The 19,409-nt window shown below is 43.9% G+C and overlaps 1 protein-coding gene across 1 annotated transcript; it reads left to right on the top strand.

The window, feature by feature from the left end:
• Positions 1–297: 297 nt before the first annotated feature.
• ASB13 (ankyrin repeat and SOCS box containing 13) lies at positions 298–18,065 on the top strand. The gene is made up of 6 exons (XM_044280009.1): positions 298–474; positions 12,873–13,060; positions 15,122–15,272; positions 15,371–15,505; positions 15,708–15,899; positions 17,739–18,065. The coding sequence occupies exons 1-6, from the start codon at positions 378–380 to the stop codon at positions 17,864–17,866; spliced, it is 891 nt and encodes a 296-aa protein (XP_044135944.1). The 5' UTR covers positions 298–377; the 3' UTR covers positions 17,867–18,065.
• The last annotated feature ends 1,344 nt before the right edge of the window (positions 18,066–19,409 follow it).

The following is a 19,409-nucleotide window of genomic DNA, read 5'->3' as shown; positions in this document are numbered from 1 at the left end:
AGGTCCTTCCTATATTTTATTATGACATGCCAGGAAATAACATTAGAAAACTGCCTGGCAGGATGTGACTTATTTCCCTCATTAGGTTCCTGTAAACGTCACTATTCTCAGGCAGCCGCAGTTAGAAAACTACAAGTCCCAGCATGCTATGAGAGCTGCAGCCTGTGGATGACAACTTTACGACAGCACAGAAAACGTCATTGCAAATGGCGGGCCTGGTTTAGGCTAAATAACACATGACTATAATGTCGACGCGTGGCATACAGTCACGTGCGGCCCGGGTACCGCCTAGTCACGTCAGAGCGGAAAACTACAACTCCCGAGATCCTTTGAGAAGTTGTTTTCCTCTGGTCACACCGTACAGGAAGCATTTTTAAATGCGTAGTAAATCTAGGTCAACGTTGTCATGGAAACCGGAGCAGCTCCCATTGACTGCGCCGTCTGCTCTGAGGAGCCCTGTAATCGGAGACATCGGTAGGATGGGGCAGAGTGCGCATGCGTGTTGTGGGCAGCGCTGGTGGTCCTGTCACTACCGCACACTGCTGGTTTACCACAGACCATAGGAATAACGTAATGGTTCTGGGCCAGAAATCCATCCAGTTACATTTTGGATTCTTCTTTCCCAAAAATGACCACAGACGGAGTGATAAAGGAACTAGTTTGAGCATGGTTGGGATATTTCTAGTGATACAATTGTATTATGGGTTAGGGAGGAGCGAACTTGTGTTCGGCGTATCTAAGAATTCCGGTCCGTGGTAGCGGAGTCCATAACGGAATTCTTAGATACGCCGAACTTGAAAACACGAGTTCTCTCAACTCTAATTATGGGAAATATGTTTTCATTGGTGGCACCTTCCCAAACGTCGTAGGCCTCCTGCACATGAACGTGTGCGCCCCGTGGACGTGCTGCAATACACGAACACCGACCGTGGGGCAGCCGCAGCGGATCGCAGACCCATTCACTTTAATGGGTCCGCGATCCTCCCGTTTCGCAGAAAGATAGGACATGTAGTACTTCCGTGGGTTTTCGTTCTGCAACATTTCGGATTTGCGGACTCGTTGAAGTGAATGGGTCTGCATCTGTGATGCGGAATGCCCACGGAACGGCACCCGTGTATTGCAGATCCGCAAATGCGGTCCGCCATACGGCCACGGGGCGCACATGTTCTTATGCAGGAGGCCTTAGTTACTTAATCCTTTAATGACCAGGAAATGTTCCATTTTTATTTATTTTTTCTCGTTTTTGTTTCTTACTCCCAGATCGCCCAGTCATTTTTATTCCTTCATTCACATAGCCGTATGAGGGCTTGTTTCTTGTGGGACTCGATGCACTTTCTAATGGCACCATATATGGTTGCATAAAATGTGGTGGGAAGGGTGGGGCGACCCAAAAAAAGGCAAATCGGCCATTTCGCCGTTTGTCGTGTATTTTATATGTGTATGATGTGTATTTTTTTATTGTTTACATATTGTTTACATATTTAAAATCTTTTTAATTTTTTACACTTGTTTTTTTATAGCAAGCAATCATTTAATTTGCTTCTCTCATGGACTCCAATGCATTAGTCCTGGAGTCAGTGAGAATTCTACTATGTTCCTGTGGGCTCCATAGAAACTAATATGCGGCAACCTCCTGTCACACAGGAGGACGGGCTGTCAGAATCACGGTCTGGCTCCCCCGATCCCCGCCAGGGAAGCGCGCTCTTCTGGTTTTAGGGCATCCAGAAGCCCTGGTCACATTTAACTATGGCATCTGAAGGGTTAAAAGCCCACAATCGGCATTGCCACCCGTCATTAGTGCAGGGTGTCTGCTGTTTAAAACCCACTGCTATGGGGGCTTCCCAAAATAGCAGGTTATTTCTGGCAGTCACATAGCGGTGAATATAGATGTGCCCGCACTTGCACTTTTGGTATCTGTATAACATAATATATAATATAAGTTTTTTGAAAAATTTGTGACCCATTAATCCCTTACCGCACCTTTATGTAATAGCAGGCAGGGGGGGGCTTGGCATTTCTGGGGGCCCTAATAAAAAGACATTTGAGTGAGGTGTTGCCGCCAAGATCGCTGTGTAGCCCCAGCCTACATTTTTACGACGACTACTCTACTTGTCCTTGTACTAGTCCAGGGCTGTGTGTAGCCAAGCCTTCTGCTAAAGGGGCTGTGTGGTTTGAGGATATTGATGACACCATCTGACACCACACGATCAGCTGTTTAAAGGGGTCCTGACGCCCATGCGAGCGCTACATTGACTTCAATGTTCACCTGCACGCTATCTAGGTAATAGCGATGGTGCAGGGTAATTACTGCTTCCTCCTCCATTCACTCAAATGGGATGATCAGCTGTAATTACTCTCCACGTGTCCGCGAAGTCCACAGACAGGACACAGATACATTTGAAGGCCATTGCACCTGTCGGGGCCCTACTCAATTGTATAGTATGTGGTCAATACTGCCACTGACAGTACGTCAAGGGCCGGAGACAGTTAACCCTTTCACTGCCAGGGAGGTGTGGACATTTTGTAGTTCTAGTAACCAGGACAATTTTCAGTTTTGACACGTACAAATAAACCAAAATTTTTAAATAGAAAATCATACTAACCCTCCACTGCGATCCGATGTTGTTATATTGATGACCATTGTAACCCCATGAAATTGTAAAGGATGCCTGTATAAATAATTGAACACATGTCACCTCTTTATCGTGTTGCATAGACAGACTTAACCCCTTAGTGACCACTAATGCACCTTTTTACTTGTACTTAACCACTTCAACCCCCCTAGCTAAAACACCCTTAATGACCAGGCCACTTTTTACACTTCTGCACTACTCTACTTTCACCGTTTATTGCTCGGTCATGCAACTTACCACCCAAATGAATTTTACCTCCTTTTCTTCTCACTAATAGAGCTTTCATTTGGTGGTATTTCATTGCTGCTGACATTTTTACTTTTTTTTGTTATTAATCGAAATGTACCGATTTTTTTTGCAAAAAAATTACATTTTTCACTTTAAGTTGTAAAATTTTGCAAAAAAAACGACATCCATATATACATTTTAAATTTATTGTTCTACATGTCTTTCATAAAAAAAAAGGTTTGGGTAAAAGTTATAGCGTTTATGGTACAAAAATGTGAATTTCCGCTTTTTGAAGCAGCTCTGACTTTCTGAGCATCTGTCATGTTTCCTGAGGTTCTACAATGCCCAGACAGTAGAAAACCCCCACAAATGACCCGATTTCGGAAAGTAGACACCCTAAGGTATTCGCTGATGGGCATAGTGAGTTCATAGAACTTTTTATTTTTTGTCACAAGTTAGCGGAAAATGATGATTTATTTTTTATTTTATTTTTTTCTTACAAAGTCTCATATTCCACTAACTTGTGACAAAAAATTAAAAATTCTAGGAACTCACCATGCCCCTCACAGAATACCCTGAGGTGTCTTCTTTCCAAAATGGGGTCACTTGTGGGGTAGTTATACTGCCCTGGCATTTTAGGGGCCCATATGCGTGAGAAGTAGTTTGCAATCAAAATCTGTAAAAAAATGACCGGTGAAATCCGAAAGGTGCTCTTTGGAATGTGTGCCCCTTTGCCCACATAGGCTACAAAAAAGTGTCACACATGTGGTATTGCCGTACTCAGGAGAAGTTGGGGAATGTGTTTTGGGGTGTCATTTTACATATACCCATGCTGGGTGAGATAAATATCTTGGTCAAATGCCAACTTTGTATAAAAAAAATGGGAAATGTTGTCTTTTGCCAAGATATTTCTCTCATCCCAGCATGGGTATATGTAAAATGACACCCCAAAACACATTCACCAACTTCTCCTGAGTACGGCGATACCAGATGTGTGACACTTTTTTTGCAGCCTAGGTGGGCAAAGGGGCACACATTCCAAAGAGCACCTTTAGGATTTCACCAGCCATTTTTTACAGATTTTGATTTCAAACTACTTCTTACGCATATGGGCCCCTAAATTGCCAGGGCAGTATAACTACCCCACAAGTGACACCATTTTGGAAAGAAAACACCCCAAGGTATTCCGTGAGGGGCATGGCGAGTTCCTAGAATTTTCTATTTTTTGTCACAAGTTAGTGGAATATGAGACTTTGTAAGAAAAAAAATCATCATTTTCCGCTAACTTGTTACAAAAAATAAAAGATTCTAGGAACTCGCCATGCCCCTCACGGAATACCTTGGGGTGTCTTCTTTCCAAAATGGGGTCACTTGTGGGGTAGTTATACTGCCCTGGCATTCTAGGGGCCCTAATGTGTGGTAAGTAGTTTGAAATCAAAATGTGTAAAAAATGACCTGTGAAATCCTAAAGGTGCTCTTTGGAATGTGGGCCCCTTTGCCCACCTAGGCGGCAAAAAAGTGTCACACATGTGGTATCGCTGTACTCAGGAGAAGTTGGGGAATGTGTTTTGGGGTGTCATTTTACATATACCCATGCTCGGTGAGAGAAATATCTTGGCAAAAGACAACTTTTCCCATTTTTTTTATACAAAGTTGGCATTTGAACAAGATATTTCTCTCACCCAGCATGGGTATATGTAAAATGACACCCCAAAACACATTGCCCAACTTCTCCTGAGTACGGCGATACCACATGTGTGACACTTTTTTGCAGCCTAGATGCGCAAAGGGGCCCAAATTCCTTTTAGGAGGGCATTTTTAGACATTTGGATCCCAGACTTCTTCTCACGCTTTCGGGCCCCTAAAATGCCAGGGCAGTATAAATACCCCACATGTGACCCCATTTTGGAAAGAAGACACCCCAAGGTATTCAATGAGGGGCATGGCGACTTCATAGAAATTTTTTTTTTTGGCACAAGTTAGCGGAAATTGATATTTTTTTTATTTTCTCACAAAGTCTCCCTTTCCGCTAACTTGGGACAAAAATTTCAATCTTTCATGGACTCAATATGCCCCTCACGGAATACCTTGGGGTGTCTTCTTTCCGAAATGGGGTCACATGTTGGGTATTTATACTGCCCTGGCATTTTAGGGGCCCTAAAGCGTGAGAAGAAGTCTGGAATATAAATGTCTAAAAAATGTTATGCATTTGGATTCCGTGAGGGTTATGGTGAGTTCATGTGAGATTTTATTTTTTGACACAAGTTAGTGGAATATGAGTAATAAAAATAAAATTAAAATAAAATATCTATTTCCGCTAACTTGTGCCAAAAAAAAATGTCTAAATGGAGCCTTACAGGGGGTGATCAATGACAGGGGGGTGATCAGGGAATCTATATGGGTGATCACAAGCCTGTCATTGATCACCCCCCTGTAAGGCTCCATTCAGACGTCCGTATGTTTTTTGTGGACCCGATCCATGTATCCGTGGATCCGTAAAAAACGTACGGACGTCTGAATGGAGCCTTACAGGGGGGTGATCAATGACAGGGAGGTGATCAGGGAGTCTATATAGGGTGATCAGGGGTTCATAAGGGGTTAATAAGTGACGGGGGGGTGTAGTGTAGTGTAGTGGTGTTTTGTGGTACTTTACACAGCTACCTGTGTCCTCTGGTGGTCGATCCAAACAAAAGGGACCACAAGAGGACCAGGTAGCAGGTATATTAGACGCTGTTATCAAAACAGCGTCTAATATACCTGTTAGGGGTTAAAAAAAATTGCATCTCCAGCCTGCCAGCGAACGATCGCCGCTGGCAGGCTGGAGATCCTGTCTCTTACCTTCCGTGCCTGTGTGCGCGCATTCACAGGAAGTCACGGCTCTCGCGAGATGACGCGTATATGCGTCCCTCTGTGCAGAGCTGCCGCCTCCGGACCGCAGATCTGCGTTAGGCGGTCCGGAGGCGGTTAAAAAGGTTGTCCAAGTTATATTTATTGATGACCTATCCTCAGGATAGGTCATCAATATCAGATCGGAGGGGGTCCGACACCCGGCACCCCCTCCGATCAACTGTTTGAAGAGAAGGCGTGTGCCGTGCCAGCGCTGCCTCCTCTTCACTGTTTACCTTCTAGCTGTTGCATCTGCAGTGGTGAGCAGGTGTAATTACACCCAAGCCGTCCCATTCATTTCAATAGGAAGGCTTGGGTGTAATTACACCTGCTCACCACTGCAGATGCAACAGCTAGAAGGTAAACAGTGAAGAGGAGGCAGCGCTGACACCGCGCGCGCCTTCTCTTCAAACAGCTGATCGGAGAGGGTGCCGGGTGTCGGATCCCCGCCGATCTGATATTGATGACCTATCCTGAGGATAGGTCATCAATAAATATAACTTGGACAACCCCTTTAATGTACGCCTTATTACATGTACTTAAAATGGTGCATTAAAACCTTATCCTGCAAAAAAATAAGACCTCATACAAGTACATTGATGAAAAAACAAAAAAGTTAAAGCTCTTGGAATGCAATGTTAAAAAAATGTGCGTGGTCACTAAGGGGTTAAAGTAGCCAGCAGTATGTTCCTAAAGATCCTTTTCTTCCTCCGGCCAGATGCACCAAAATCTTTAAAAAACACACTTTAATCCCCTGCACGCGCTATGTAACAGCAGAGTTCGAAGTCAAGGGAGCAGCAGCCTCCTCGCTTCAAGTCAAGATAACCACGCCCCCTTTCCTGCCCCTTCGCTTTTGATTGACACCCGATAACTTTCGGCTGTTCAGCAAAGCCGGCCGAGTGTGAGTGCGCGTCAGACGTTAACGTGCGCGGCTGTCAATCAGAGGTGAAAGGGGGCGCGGTTATCCTGGCTTGAATCGAGGAGGCTGCTGCCCCCTTGACGTCAAACTCTGCTGGTAAATAGCGCATGCAGGGGATTAAAGTTAGTTTTTCAAGATTTTGGTGCATCTGGCCGGAGAAAGAAAAGGATCTTTAGAAACATACTGCTGGCTACTTTAAGGTAATGCTGGTGGTTTGGGAGGCGTTTTTTAGCCGACAGGTTCCTTTTAAGTACAAAGACAAGCGTGAAGTCTTTGTACCTACTACCATACATGCTGACAGACCCACCCCTGTCCCAGTTTGTGGATCCACAGAATCAGTCCCCAAACCTGTGTGCATCCAGGACTATAATACGTTTATGGGAGGGGTGCATCTGTCAGACCAGGTACTGCAACCATACACTGCCCTCCGCAAAACTCGGGCATGGTATAAAAGATTGGCATTGCACCTGACGCAAATAGCCCTCTATAATGCTTTTGTAAAATACAGAAGTGCAGGAAACAGAGGAAAATTCCTCAAGAAAAAGTAATAAAGACCTTTTTATTTGGGGAACAGGAAGTGGAAGGGAGCAGGGCCACAGGAAAGTGAGAGCAGAATAATACGAGGACAGCATTTCCCTGGGGTAGTTCCCCCCCCCCCCCCCCCACAGAGACACGGAGAAGGCCACAAAAATGTGTCGGGTATGCTCCAGAAATGGAATCTGGAAAGACACAATTCACCATTGTGAGACGTGCCCCTCAAAGCCGGGTCTTTGCATAAAAGGTTGTTTTAGAATCTAGCACACCTCTGTGACTTTAACTCTACCCCTATTGATGGTTTTATCAAACACCCCCTTGAAACTGTATTTGTAGGATACCGAATGCATAAGCTGTCGCACTGAAGTGAACTTTACAGTGTGCACATACAGAAGTTCGCAACCACATGTGAAGTGTTGCCATATTCAGGAGAAAATAGGAAACACATTGTGGGGGTAATTTACTCTGTTACCCCTTGGGAAAATGAATAATGTGGGCCTAAAGCGACATTTTATTGTAAAAAAATACATTTTTCATTTTCATGACAAAATATTTGATAATTCTGTGAATCGCTTGTTGGGTCAAAGTGCTCGCTACACGCCTTGAAAAATTCCTTGGGGGTGTAGTATCCAAAATGGGGTGACTTCTTGGGGGTTTCCATTGTAGGAGTATTTCAGGGTGTTCTCAATTGTGACAAGGCACCTGAAAATGATTCCAGTGAAATCTGCCCTCCAGAAGCCATATCGTGCCCCATCTGTTCTAAGCTCTGCTGTACACCCATATAGCAGTCGACAACCCCATATGGGGTGTTTCTGTACACTGCAGAATCAGGGTAATAGATAGTAATAGATATTGAGTTTAGTTTGGCTGTTAACCCTTGCTGTGTTACAGGAAAAAAATGATTAAAATAGAAAATCTGCCAAAAATTTTGAAATTGTATCTCCATTTTCCTTTAATTCTTGTGGAACACCTAAAGGGTTAACTAAGTTTGCAAATCAGTTTTGAATACCTTGAGGGATGTAAAATGGCGTCATTTTTGGGTGGTTAATACTATGTAAGGCCCACAAAGTGACATCATAACTGAACTGTTCCTTGAAAAAGTGGGGTTTGGAAATTTTCTTAAAAAAATGTAAGAATTTCTTCTAAAATTCTAAGCCTTCTAATGTCCTAAACAATTAAAATTACATTTTCAAAATGATGCCAACATAAAGTAGACATATGGGAAATGTAAAGTAATAACTACCATATTTTGTGAGGTATCACGATCTGCCTTAAAAGCAGAGAAATTCTAATTTTGATTTTTTTTAAATAAATAATAGTAAAACATATTAACTCAAATTTACCACTAACATGAAATACAATGTGTCACAAGAAAACAGTCTCTGAATGGCTTGGATAAGTAAAAGTGTTCCAAAGTTATTACCACATAAAGTGACACATGTCAGATTAGCAAAAATCAGTCTGGTCACGAAGGTGCAAAATGGCCCGGTCATTAAGGGTTAAGGTAAGGCCTCTTTCACACTTGCGTTGTCCGGATCCGGCGTGTACTCCACTTGCCGGAATTACACGCCGGATCCGGAAAAACGCAAGTGAACTGAAAGCATTTGAAGGCGGATCTGTCTTCAAAATGCTTTCAGTGTTACTATGGCAGCCAGGACGCTATTAAAGTCCTGGTTGCCATAGTAGGAGAGGGGAGCGGGGAGCGGTATACTTACAGTCCGTGCGGCTCCCGGGGCGCTCCAGAGTGACGTCAGAGCGCCCCATGCGCATGGATGACGTGCCATGCGATCACGTGATCCATGCGCTTGGGGCGCCCTGACGTCACTCTGGAGCGCCCCGGGAGCTGCACGGATGGTAAGTATACCGCTCCCCACTACACTTTACCATGGCTGCCAGGACTTTAGCGTCCCGGCAGCCATGGTAACCACTCTAAAAAAGCTAAACGACGTTTAGCTTAAGGCCGGATCCGGATCAATGCCTTTCAATGGGCATTCATTCCGGATCTGGCCTTGCGGCAAGTCTTCAGGATTTTTGGCCGGAGCAAAAAGCGCAGCATGCTGCGGTATTTTCTCCGGCCAAAAAACGTTCCATTCCGGAACTGAAGACATCCTGATGCATCCTGAACGAATTTCACTCCATTCAGAATGCATTAGGATAATCCTGATCAGGATTCTTCCGGCATAGAGCCCCGACGACGGAACTCTATGCCGGAAGACAAGAACGCAGGTGTGAAAGAGCCCTAATGCTGGTGGTTTGGGAGGCGTTTTTTAGGTGACAGGCTCCCTTTAACAAGCATCATGTTATCACTGCAAACTGCCCTGCTTTCCCTCACTCTTATCCTTTGGTCTATAAGATTTTTTGGCAGATGTTTTTGGTTTTGTCGGAGTTCCGCATGCTAACAGTGTCTCTGGAAAACAGCCATTTCAGTAGTGGGACACTTGTGTAGAAGTTGTCAAGGTACAAGTTGTACCCTTGACCTAGCAGGGAGTGAATCAAGTCCCATACTATTTTTCCTGCTATTCCAAGGACAGGGGGGCACAGTTTTTTTTTTTAAATCAAATCTTTTCCCTCGTAAACTGAATTTATGTGTATAGCCCCTTTTGGCTTTCACATACGGTAATTTGTAGAGTTTGATGTCATACCTGGCCCGTTTGTTGGGCAGGTATTGGCGAAAATGCAGTCTGCCTTTGAAATGCACAAGGGATTAATAGATGGACAGATGCTTTTTGTATACCTGGCCAAATTTGAGATTATACAAAAATTGACCCATTATAGATTATTATAAACGATCATTTCCAGGATCATTAGGGGGTGGACAATCAGCATTATTGTTATAATGTGGAAATTTCAGGAGAACTTCGAATCGTGCCCTGGGCATAATGGTGCGGTATATTGGCGTGTGATGTAAAATATGACACTAGTGATGGTTTTTTAATTATCCCCATATTAAGTATTAGACCCCAAAAATGTTTTCATTTCCACAGGGGTCTTTGGAGTCCACTGAAGGGGTCTTGCATAGTATGAGTTGGGGTGGGCGGCTAAAAATTGATTGGCATAAAGATTAGTTTACTCCACCATCATCAATTCATCAGAAAAAAAGGTGGAAATAATCAGCTTCTGTGAACCCTGCAGTGTTCACATAAATACCTGTAGTGGCCGTAAAGTCCGGCACCTGAGGTACAAAGTTAGTAGCGGAAGTCCAGCTGGGGTCATTTGTAGAAGCTGATGCGCTGCTAACTCTACTGCGTCTGTTAGAGGGTTCGTCAACTGATGAATGAGAAGAAGAGCTATACACAAGAAAAGATTCTTCTCCACTGTCAGAGTCCGAGGCTAGTATGGCATAAGCCTCCTCGGCACTGTGAGCCCTTGAGACATTTTGTAACTTTAACAACTAATATTAACTTGGAAAGTACTTTTAAAAAAAAAAAAAAAAAAAAAAAAAGAGCGCTAACCCTGATGAATTCCTAATACTAAGATAAGGACCCAAACATGCTTTCTCTCCAATATGCTAAATGAGCCCCAATTATTTTTTATTTATTTATTTTATTCATAAAAAAATAGAAAAAGAAAAGTGCTCCAAAAGCAGTGGAGATTTATATCAGTCACTGGTAACAGAAATTTGTCACTGCTGGCAAAATCAGTGACAAGGACTGGTCATAGATAGAAGATCGGCGGGGGTGCCGGGTGTCAGACCCCTGCCGATCTGATATTGATGACCTATCCTGAGAATAAGTCAACACTAAAAATAATTTAATACAAGGCACTTACTAATGCAGGCATGTCCAAACTGTGGCCCTCCAGCTGTTGCAAAACTACAACTCCCAGCATGCCCTAATAGCTGTAAGCTATCCAGGCATGCTGGGAGTTGTAGTTTTGGAACAGCTGGAGGGCCGCAGTTTGGACATGCCTGTACTAATGTATTGGGATTATCCATATTGCCTCCTTTGCTGGCTGGATTACAACCACCCTGTAATCCAGCAGCGTTGGTTGTGCTTGCGCACTACAGGAAATGGTGCCAGCCTCTCTGGTGGCTGAAACCGTGGGAGTGTGCATAGGCACACATGCGCAGTATCTCCCGTCCTGGCTATCTCCGATCTGCTCTGCAGCGGTGGCCATGACCCCTGGAAAGGAGCAGTGTATAATGTGATGGAAAAATTAATCCATCCAGCAAAGGAGGCAACATGGAGAATCATAATATATTAGTAAGTGCCTTGTATTAATTCTCTACATGATAAATGCCATTTACTGAAGTGAGACGACCCCTTTAATATCATAATATACAGTGCTGCCCATAATTATTCATACCCCTGGCAAATTTAGACTTAAAGAGGACCTTTCACTCGAATAAAACATCTAAACTAACTATACAGACATGGAGAGCGGCGCCCAGGGATCTACCTGCACTTACTGTTATACCTGGGCGCCGCTCCGTTCTCCCAGTTGAACCTGCCGGCGTCTCATTCTCCCATGCTGTAGCGCTGGCCAATCGCAGCGCTCAGCTCATAGCCTGAGAGAAAAAAAAGCCTCTCAGGCTATGAGCGCTGTGATTGGCCAGCGCTACAGCATGGGAGAATGAGACGCCGGCAGGTTCCCCTGGGTGGAGCCTAACTATGAAGATACCGGAGGCTATACCGGGAGAATGGAGCGGCGCCCAGGTATAACAGTAAGTGCAGGGAGATCCCTGGGCGCCGCTTTCCATGTCTGTATAGTTAGTTTAGATGTTTTATTCTAGTGAAAGGTCCTCTTTAAAGTTACTTTTATTCAACCAGCAAGTAATTTTTTGACGGAAATGACATAGGTGTCTCCCAAAAGATAATAAGACGATGTACAAGAGGCATTATTGTGGAAAAAATAAATTTCTCAGCTTTTATTTACATTTGAGCAAAAAGTGTCCAGTTGGCGTAAAAAAGGAGAAGCCTTCAACCCAAAGAACACCATCCCCACTGTCCAACATGGTGGTGGGAACCTAATGCTTTGGGGTTGTTTTTCAGCCAATGGACCAGGAAACCTAATCACAGTAAATGGCACCATGTATAAAGAGCCATACATGAGGATTCTCAACGACGACATCAGGCAGTCTGCAGAGAAACTTGGCCTTGGGCACCAGTGGACATTTCAGCATGACAATGACCCAAAACACACAGCAAAAGTGGTGAAGAAATGGTTAGCAGACAACAACATTAACGTTTTGGAGTCCAGACTTGAATCCAATTGAGAATCTGTGGAGGGAGCTAAAGATCAGAGTGATGGCAAGAAGACCCTCCAACCATTGCTAAAGATAAATGGGCAAAAATACCTGTGGACACATGCAAAGAGCTGGTCTGCAATTATAGGAAGCGTTTGATTGCTGTAATAGCCAATAAAGGCTATTGATTATTGAGAAGGGTATAAATAATTTTGGACTGGACACGTTTTGCTCAAATGTAAATAAAAGCTGAGAATATTTTTTTTCCCCCACAATAATGCCTCTTGTACATCGTCTTATCTTTTGGGAGACACCTATGTCATTTCCCGTCAAAAAATTACTTGCTGGTTGAATAAAAGTAACTTTAAGTCAAAATTTGCCAGAGGTATGAATAATTATGGGCAGCACTATATATTACTAGCATTAAATACTGTTCTGTAGCCGCCCTGAATTTTCATTCATTGTGTTACTGATCGTTCTCATACAGGAAACTGGGTGGACCGGACGCCGGTCCATGATGCATCGAGACAAGGTCAGGCTCTGCAGCTCAGACAACTGATCGAGAGTGGAGTTTGCGTGAACTTGGTCACAGTGGACTCCATTACACCGCTACACGAAGCTTGTCTTCATGGCCACACTCAGTGTGTGAAGCTGCTGCTCGCTGCTGGTGCACAGGTTTGTAACCCTATGGATTGGTTTACTTAAAGGTGTATTCTGGTGCTAAAAAATATATATTCCATTTGCAAGCTCTCCCCCAAAATTACATTTTTCTCATTTAACTTCACTTGAAATTTCACTGATTTCCCTCACATTTAAAGGGGTATTACAGTGAAGTAACAATAAAAAAATAAAAAATGCATTAAAGGGGTTATCCAATTTTCCAATTTCTCAAACAGCCACCCCATGTTCCAGGCCCCTTACAGGTAATATACTCACCCCGCTCCCGGCGCCGCTCCTGGTTCCCGCACCGCCGCTGCTGCTTCTCCCTGTACACGGATGAAAACATCCAGTGTCAGGGGGGAACAGCCAATGGCAGACAGGAACAAGCCTCCCTAGCATCGCGGGTGACGCTAGGGAGGCTTGTCCCATCCCCTCATGCCATTGGCTACTCCCCCCCAACACCGGATGTTTTCATCCGTGTACAGGGAAAAGAAGCGGCGGCGGTGCGGGACCAGGAGCGGTGCAGGGAGCGGGGTGAGTATATTACCTGTAAGGGGCCCGGCACATGGGGGGGCTGTTTGAGAAATTGGATAACCCCTTTAAGGCTGAAAGCTGTGACCCAATCAGAACCTATACCTTTACATATAACCAGAGCTTAATTTTACCTTGCAATCCATTAGTCTAGCTCCTGTGTGAGCCTGCAACACACTGAGAGAATCATGGCGCCTGATCTTCCCTCACAAGACTACAATCCCCACAATCCCTAGCTTCCCTGCTGGATGCTTATTGATTGGCTGCCTGATATACAGCCCGGTCACACCCTCTCTACTCAGTAATCACCAGCACACTAACACGCCAATTGTTTCACATTAAGGCTCCATTCACACGTCCGCAAATGGGTCCGCATCCGTTCCGCAATTTTGCAAAACGGGTGCGCACCCATTCATTTTCTATGGTGACGGAATGGATGAGGACAGCACATAGTGTGCTGTCCGCATCCACATTTGCGGAGTGCGGCCCCGATCTTCGGGTCCGCAGCTCCGCAAAAGATAGAACAAGTCCTATTCTTGTCTGCAGCTGCGGACAAGAATAGGCATTTCTATAGGGGTGCCGGGCAGGTGTGTTGCGGATCCGCAATACACCACGGACGTGTGAATGGAGCCTAAGCTAGAGAACTGATGGCAACACTGAGCATGCTCGACCTAACAAAGGCTCAGAACTACAGGTCGTTGCCATGGTCATTTTTGAGGAAACACAGTGAGTAGCAGAGGAAGAAAACTACTTTTATAACTACTGAACCGTAAATATGTGAAATTTACGATATATTTGATAATTATTAATGCTGAATTAGTCTAAAACATAAGTTATATTTATGGTAACCGGAATACCACTTTAATACCCTGTACCGCAGACAACAGTATTCTTTCCCCTGTGTCAAGACAACATGTTAACTCCAACTGGTAGCAGCCATCTGGACCTTCATTGCAAACTGCTAGCAGTTCATTTATAACTCCTAGCAGTAATAATAGAGGTAATTGTTATTAAATGAAAAATGCACGAATTTTCGAAAAATAAAAAAAACATCAGGAGAGGTTACAGGTCTTCAAATAGAGCTATTGACTTCTCCCCACGGCTCAGTTGACCTCCTCTCTCTGCACCACTGATTGGCGTCCTACAATATTACTAACAGCAACAGGAGCGTTGTCATTACTCCTACAGGCTCTGCTCTCTGTGTAACTGCTGTACCCGCTGCACTTTGATTGACTGGGCCAGGTAGTGAAAACATCATCATACCTGGTCCTGTCAAAGTGAAGAGGGTGTGGTAGTTGCAGAGAGAGCTGAGCCTCTAGGTGTAACGACAACGCCCCTGTTGCTCCTAGAGGCTCATTTGCATATAATACAACATCATTTTTGTCAGCAATGCGGGCACATATGAACATGGGACCAACACAGATGCCTCCAGCTGCCAAGTGCACATGTAACAGGTCAGCCAGTGTCATAGGGACAAACCTGCTGACAGATGCCCTTTAAATCTTAGACGTTTATGGTGTATATGTCACCTCTGGGACCATATAGGTAGATGCCAGAAATATTGATAGCAGTACACCCCTGTGTGATGCCTCTGCCGCAGGAAGTCTGGAGTGTATACAGGTGCTCCTGGACCATGGAGCTAAAGTGAACCCTCCGCTTTTTACTGCGTCTCCTCTTCACGAAGCATGCATGAGTGGTGAGTGCATCCTCTGCGGATGGTCTGCAGTCATTTAGTTTTTTTATCTAAATCTTTACGGTTTATCTTCATATGATTGTTATATTTTTTAATAATAGGTAAACCTGATTGTGTGAAACTTCTAATCGATGTGGGGGCAAATCTAGAAGCTCATGATTGTCATTTTGGTACCCCTTTACACGTAGCATGTGCAAGGGAGCACTTGGAGTGCGCTAAAGTATTACTCACTGCAGGTAGGTGGAGAGCTTTGGGTTTACGTCTGATTTAATGCCTTCCTGTTCCCCCCTGTCTATACGTAGCTTGTGATCACAATCCAGTGGATAGGGGATAACTTGATGTTACTGGAATACCCTTTTCGGACACACATAATTTTCAGTGTTTTTTGTTCTCTATGTGCCTCATAATATTCTTATTTTGGGATATATTTTTTTAAAGGAGCTAATGTCAATGCAGCAAAACTTCATGAAACAGCGCTGCATCACGCTGCCAAGGTGAAGAACAAAGATCTTATTGAAATGCTGGTGGAATTTGGAGGAAATGTGTACGCAAGGGACAATCGTGGAAAAAGACCTGCAGATTATACCTGGCCAAACAGTCCCACTGCTAAATGCTTTGAATATCATGAAAGTAAGTTCTGTCCGGTTCTTGTTGGTTTATTTAACCCCTTCAGGACCTAGCCATTTTTCACCTTAAGGAGCAGGCCGGTGCATTATTTTGCTCCTTCTTTTTCTCTGAGAGTGTCTTCCACTCCTTGTAGATAAATGAAACCCTGGAGCGGAAAATTGGAAGTAACAAGAACTATATTGCCAATATGCCAATAACTGCGTGTATTGTGGACTGCCGTAAATGTGCAAAATAGAATCATATGTGCATCAAACTCCACCATACGAAAACCAAAGCAGATTTACTGTGATGTCATTTACTTTAAAAGAGTTTTCTGAGACTTAAAGGGGTTGTCCGGGTTCAGAGCTGAACACGGACATACCTCCATTTTCACCCCGGCAGCCCCCCTGACTTGAGCATCGGAGCAGTTCATGCTCCGATGCTCTCCTTTGCTCTGCGCTAAATCGCACAAGGCAAATGCTCTTTCGTTTACAATAAAACCGACTCTGATGTCACCGACTCTGATGGGCGGGCTTTAGCGCTGCCCTAGCCATTTTACTGGCTAGAGCAGCGCTAAAGCCCGCCCATCAGTGCCGGTGATGTCACCGGGCTCCCTGAGCAGCGGGAAGAAGAGCCTTCAGTGCTCCTGAAAGGGACCCGGTACGTCACCGAGTCTAAGAAAACTTCACTTCTGGCAAATAATTTCCTGTAAGAAAACAGGGCTTTAGAAAAATGTGGAAAAGTTAGGACATGGATGTATGTTATATGTATGTCTGTATTGTACTAATAGAACAAAGTCCTCAATCCCGGACAACCCCTTTAAATACTGATGACCAATCCTCTGAATAGGTCATCAGTTTCTGAATGGTGGGGATCCTACACCCAAAACCCCCGTTGATCAGCATCTGTGTTCCTGTGAGCCAAGGCCTTCTACATGTTTACCAAGCATAGCACCATACATTGTATAGCGGCAGTGCTTGGTAGCGCGGCTTAGCACCGTGGAAGTGAATGGGGCTAAGCTGCAGTACCAAGCACAGCCGCTATACCTGTAATCGATGAACGTGTTGTCATTTGTCCTAGTGAAAGCTGCGGCGGTCCTAGGTATCAGACACCACCAATCAGATGCTGATGACCTATCAGTGTTTAAGTCTCTGAAAATCTGTTAATGCGGATTTGCATATGGTGGGATATGTATGCCTGAGTGTAAGAGCATTAATTCTGTATTCTTGATTTATATAACAAGGATCCAGATGTGATCGTGTACATGAACCCTGAGAGTGGAACTACAATAGCCAGATTAATCTGTTTTCAGATACCAATGACTCCTGATGAATCTGACTGACCCATGGGGTCCATCAGATTTTAATCAATTTTTGACTTAAAAAATACTGCTGCAGACTGTGCTATTCTTAACGACAAATATATATGGACTCCTGAAGGTAAGAGAATAAAGGAAGCCTGAATAGATCCTTAACTTTGCATTTAAAAGGGACCTGTCACATCTTCATGGAACTCAAACTGGCCACATACCTTTACAAGTCTCCACCTCCCACCTCAATGACGGAGTTGGTGTTCCATTGACACTGGATGGTGGAGACTGCCCATCTGACAATTCACTAGTATCAGGCGCTAAAACTAACCAATGCAATTGCAGGCAAAAAGGGGGAGTAGCATCAAATGCGTCAAGAAAGAAGAAACGCCTGTAGGACCGTTTTAGTTCTGTGACAGGTCCTTTGTATCACCTAGTATCTTTGTAATTAAATTGTAATGTTTTTATCTTCTCAAGAAAAGTCATAGTTCTGTAGTGGATGGCATTTTCAACCAACCTTCAGATTACATTCTAATTTGTCTTTTTTCCCCCAGAGACCCCTAGAACCTTGTCACAGCTCTGCAGACTCCGGCTCAGAAAAGCCCTCGGCCAGGGAGCAGTGCAGAAGGTTTATAAATTAAATCTTCCACAAAGACTTATGGATTATCTTGCATATAATTGACTCATGTAAACCTATGTGCATATGCCCCTACACATTGTACATACAGTCCTGCATACAAGTACCTCGACTTTGTTAGGCTACTCTCACACTGGCGTTTTGGCTTTCCGTTTGTGAGATCCATTCAGGGCTCTCCCAAGGGGTCCAAAACGGATCAGTTTGCAATTTAATGCATTTTGAATGGAAAAGGATCCGCTCAGAATGCATCAGTTCAGTCTCCATTCCGCTTTGGAGACGGACACCAAAACGCTGCTTGCTGCGTTTGGTGTCTGTCTGTCGAAACTGAGCAAAACGGATCCGTCCTGGCACACAATGTAAGTCAATGGGGACAGATCTGTTTTCACTGACACAATCTGGCACAATAGAAAACGGATCCCTCCTCTATTGACTTTCAATGGTGTTCAAGACTGATCCGTCTTGGCTATGTTAAAGATAATACAAATGGATCCGTTCTGAATGGATGCAGACGGTTGTATTATCTGAATGAATCTGTCCATGACAGATCCGCACAAAACACGAGTGTGAAAGTAGCCTAATAAACTAACACAAAGTCCATAAGCGAAGTGTTGAGATCTGATTTATTGCAGATGCTTCTTAAAATTATCCATTCATCAGAGGTGATCATATTGTTTCCATAAGTACTCGTTGTCAAGTTATTTTTCATTTCTAAATATCTGTATTTGTAAAACATGTCATTTATTAGGACAATTAGTTGTCTGCTTCTCCAGCTATAATGAGCATGCTACGTACAACTCTAGTAAAAACATATGCCTTGAATTATGTGTTCCTGATGGATCCCTGCCGTACTGTTTGTTAGGAGGTGCTAGAAGTCACACAGATGTAGCTGGAGTACCTATTTACAGGTTAATAACATGGTGAGTTTTTACTGAAGCTAGACAAAATTAGCTCTGGGACAAATGTTTCAATGTTAATATCTGAGCTGCTGTAGTTTCGATGTGTATCGTGACAGCTAGTGATGAGCGAAGCAAACGTCAGATGTTACATCCGTAGTCTCTTTCTTCATAACTCTGGATTAATACTGTACAGAGATCCGACTGGTACCTCGGAACCGAATCCAAGTTTTCCACTTTAAAAATCAATTACCGAACGTATTCAACAAAGTCACGGGCGACTTCGTGAATAACTAACTTTGGCCCAACAGATCCCATACATTCTAATACTTTATGGAGACGGATCTCCGTACAGTATTAATCCAAAGTTATGAACGAAACGACTTTGGATGTAACATCCGAAGCTTGCTTCGCTCATTTCTAGTGACAGCCCACTGGTCACTGTCTAATGTCATCTAAACAACCACACATGGCAGGTGACAGCCCTCCTTCTCAGTGTCATCCTACGGTGTAGATCAGGGGTGCACAACCTGCGGCCCTTGAAATTATTCTGTGTGGCCCCAAACCATCTGGTATGTCTATGTCTTGTTGCTGCTCACATGCATTTTCATGTATTTTCCCATTAGATGGGAATCCTAGAGGTGTAACCTGACATTTAATGTATGTACAATACACCATAAATACAGTATTTCAGT

This window comes from Bufo gargarizans, chromosome 2 (genome assembly GCF_014858855.1).
Source record: "Bufo gargarizans isolate SCDJY-AF-19 chromosome 2, ASM1485885v1, whole genome shotgun sequence".
In the NCBI taxonomy this organism is placed as follows: Eukaryota; Metazoa; Chordata; class Amphibia; order Anura; family Bufonidae; genus Bufo; species Bufo gargarizans.
Note: the sequence above shows the minus strand (reverse complement) of the source record. Positions and strands in the feature narration are given on the sequence as shown.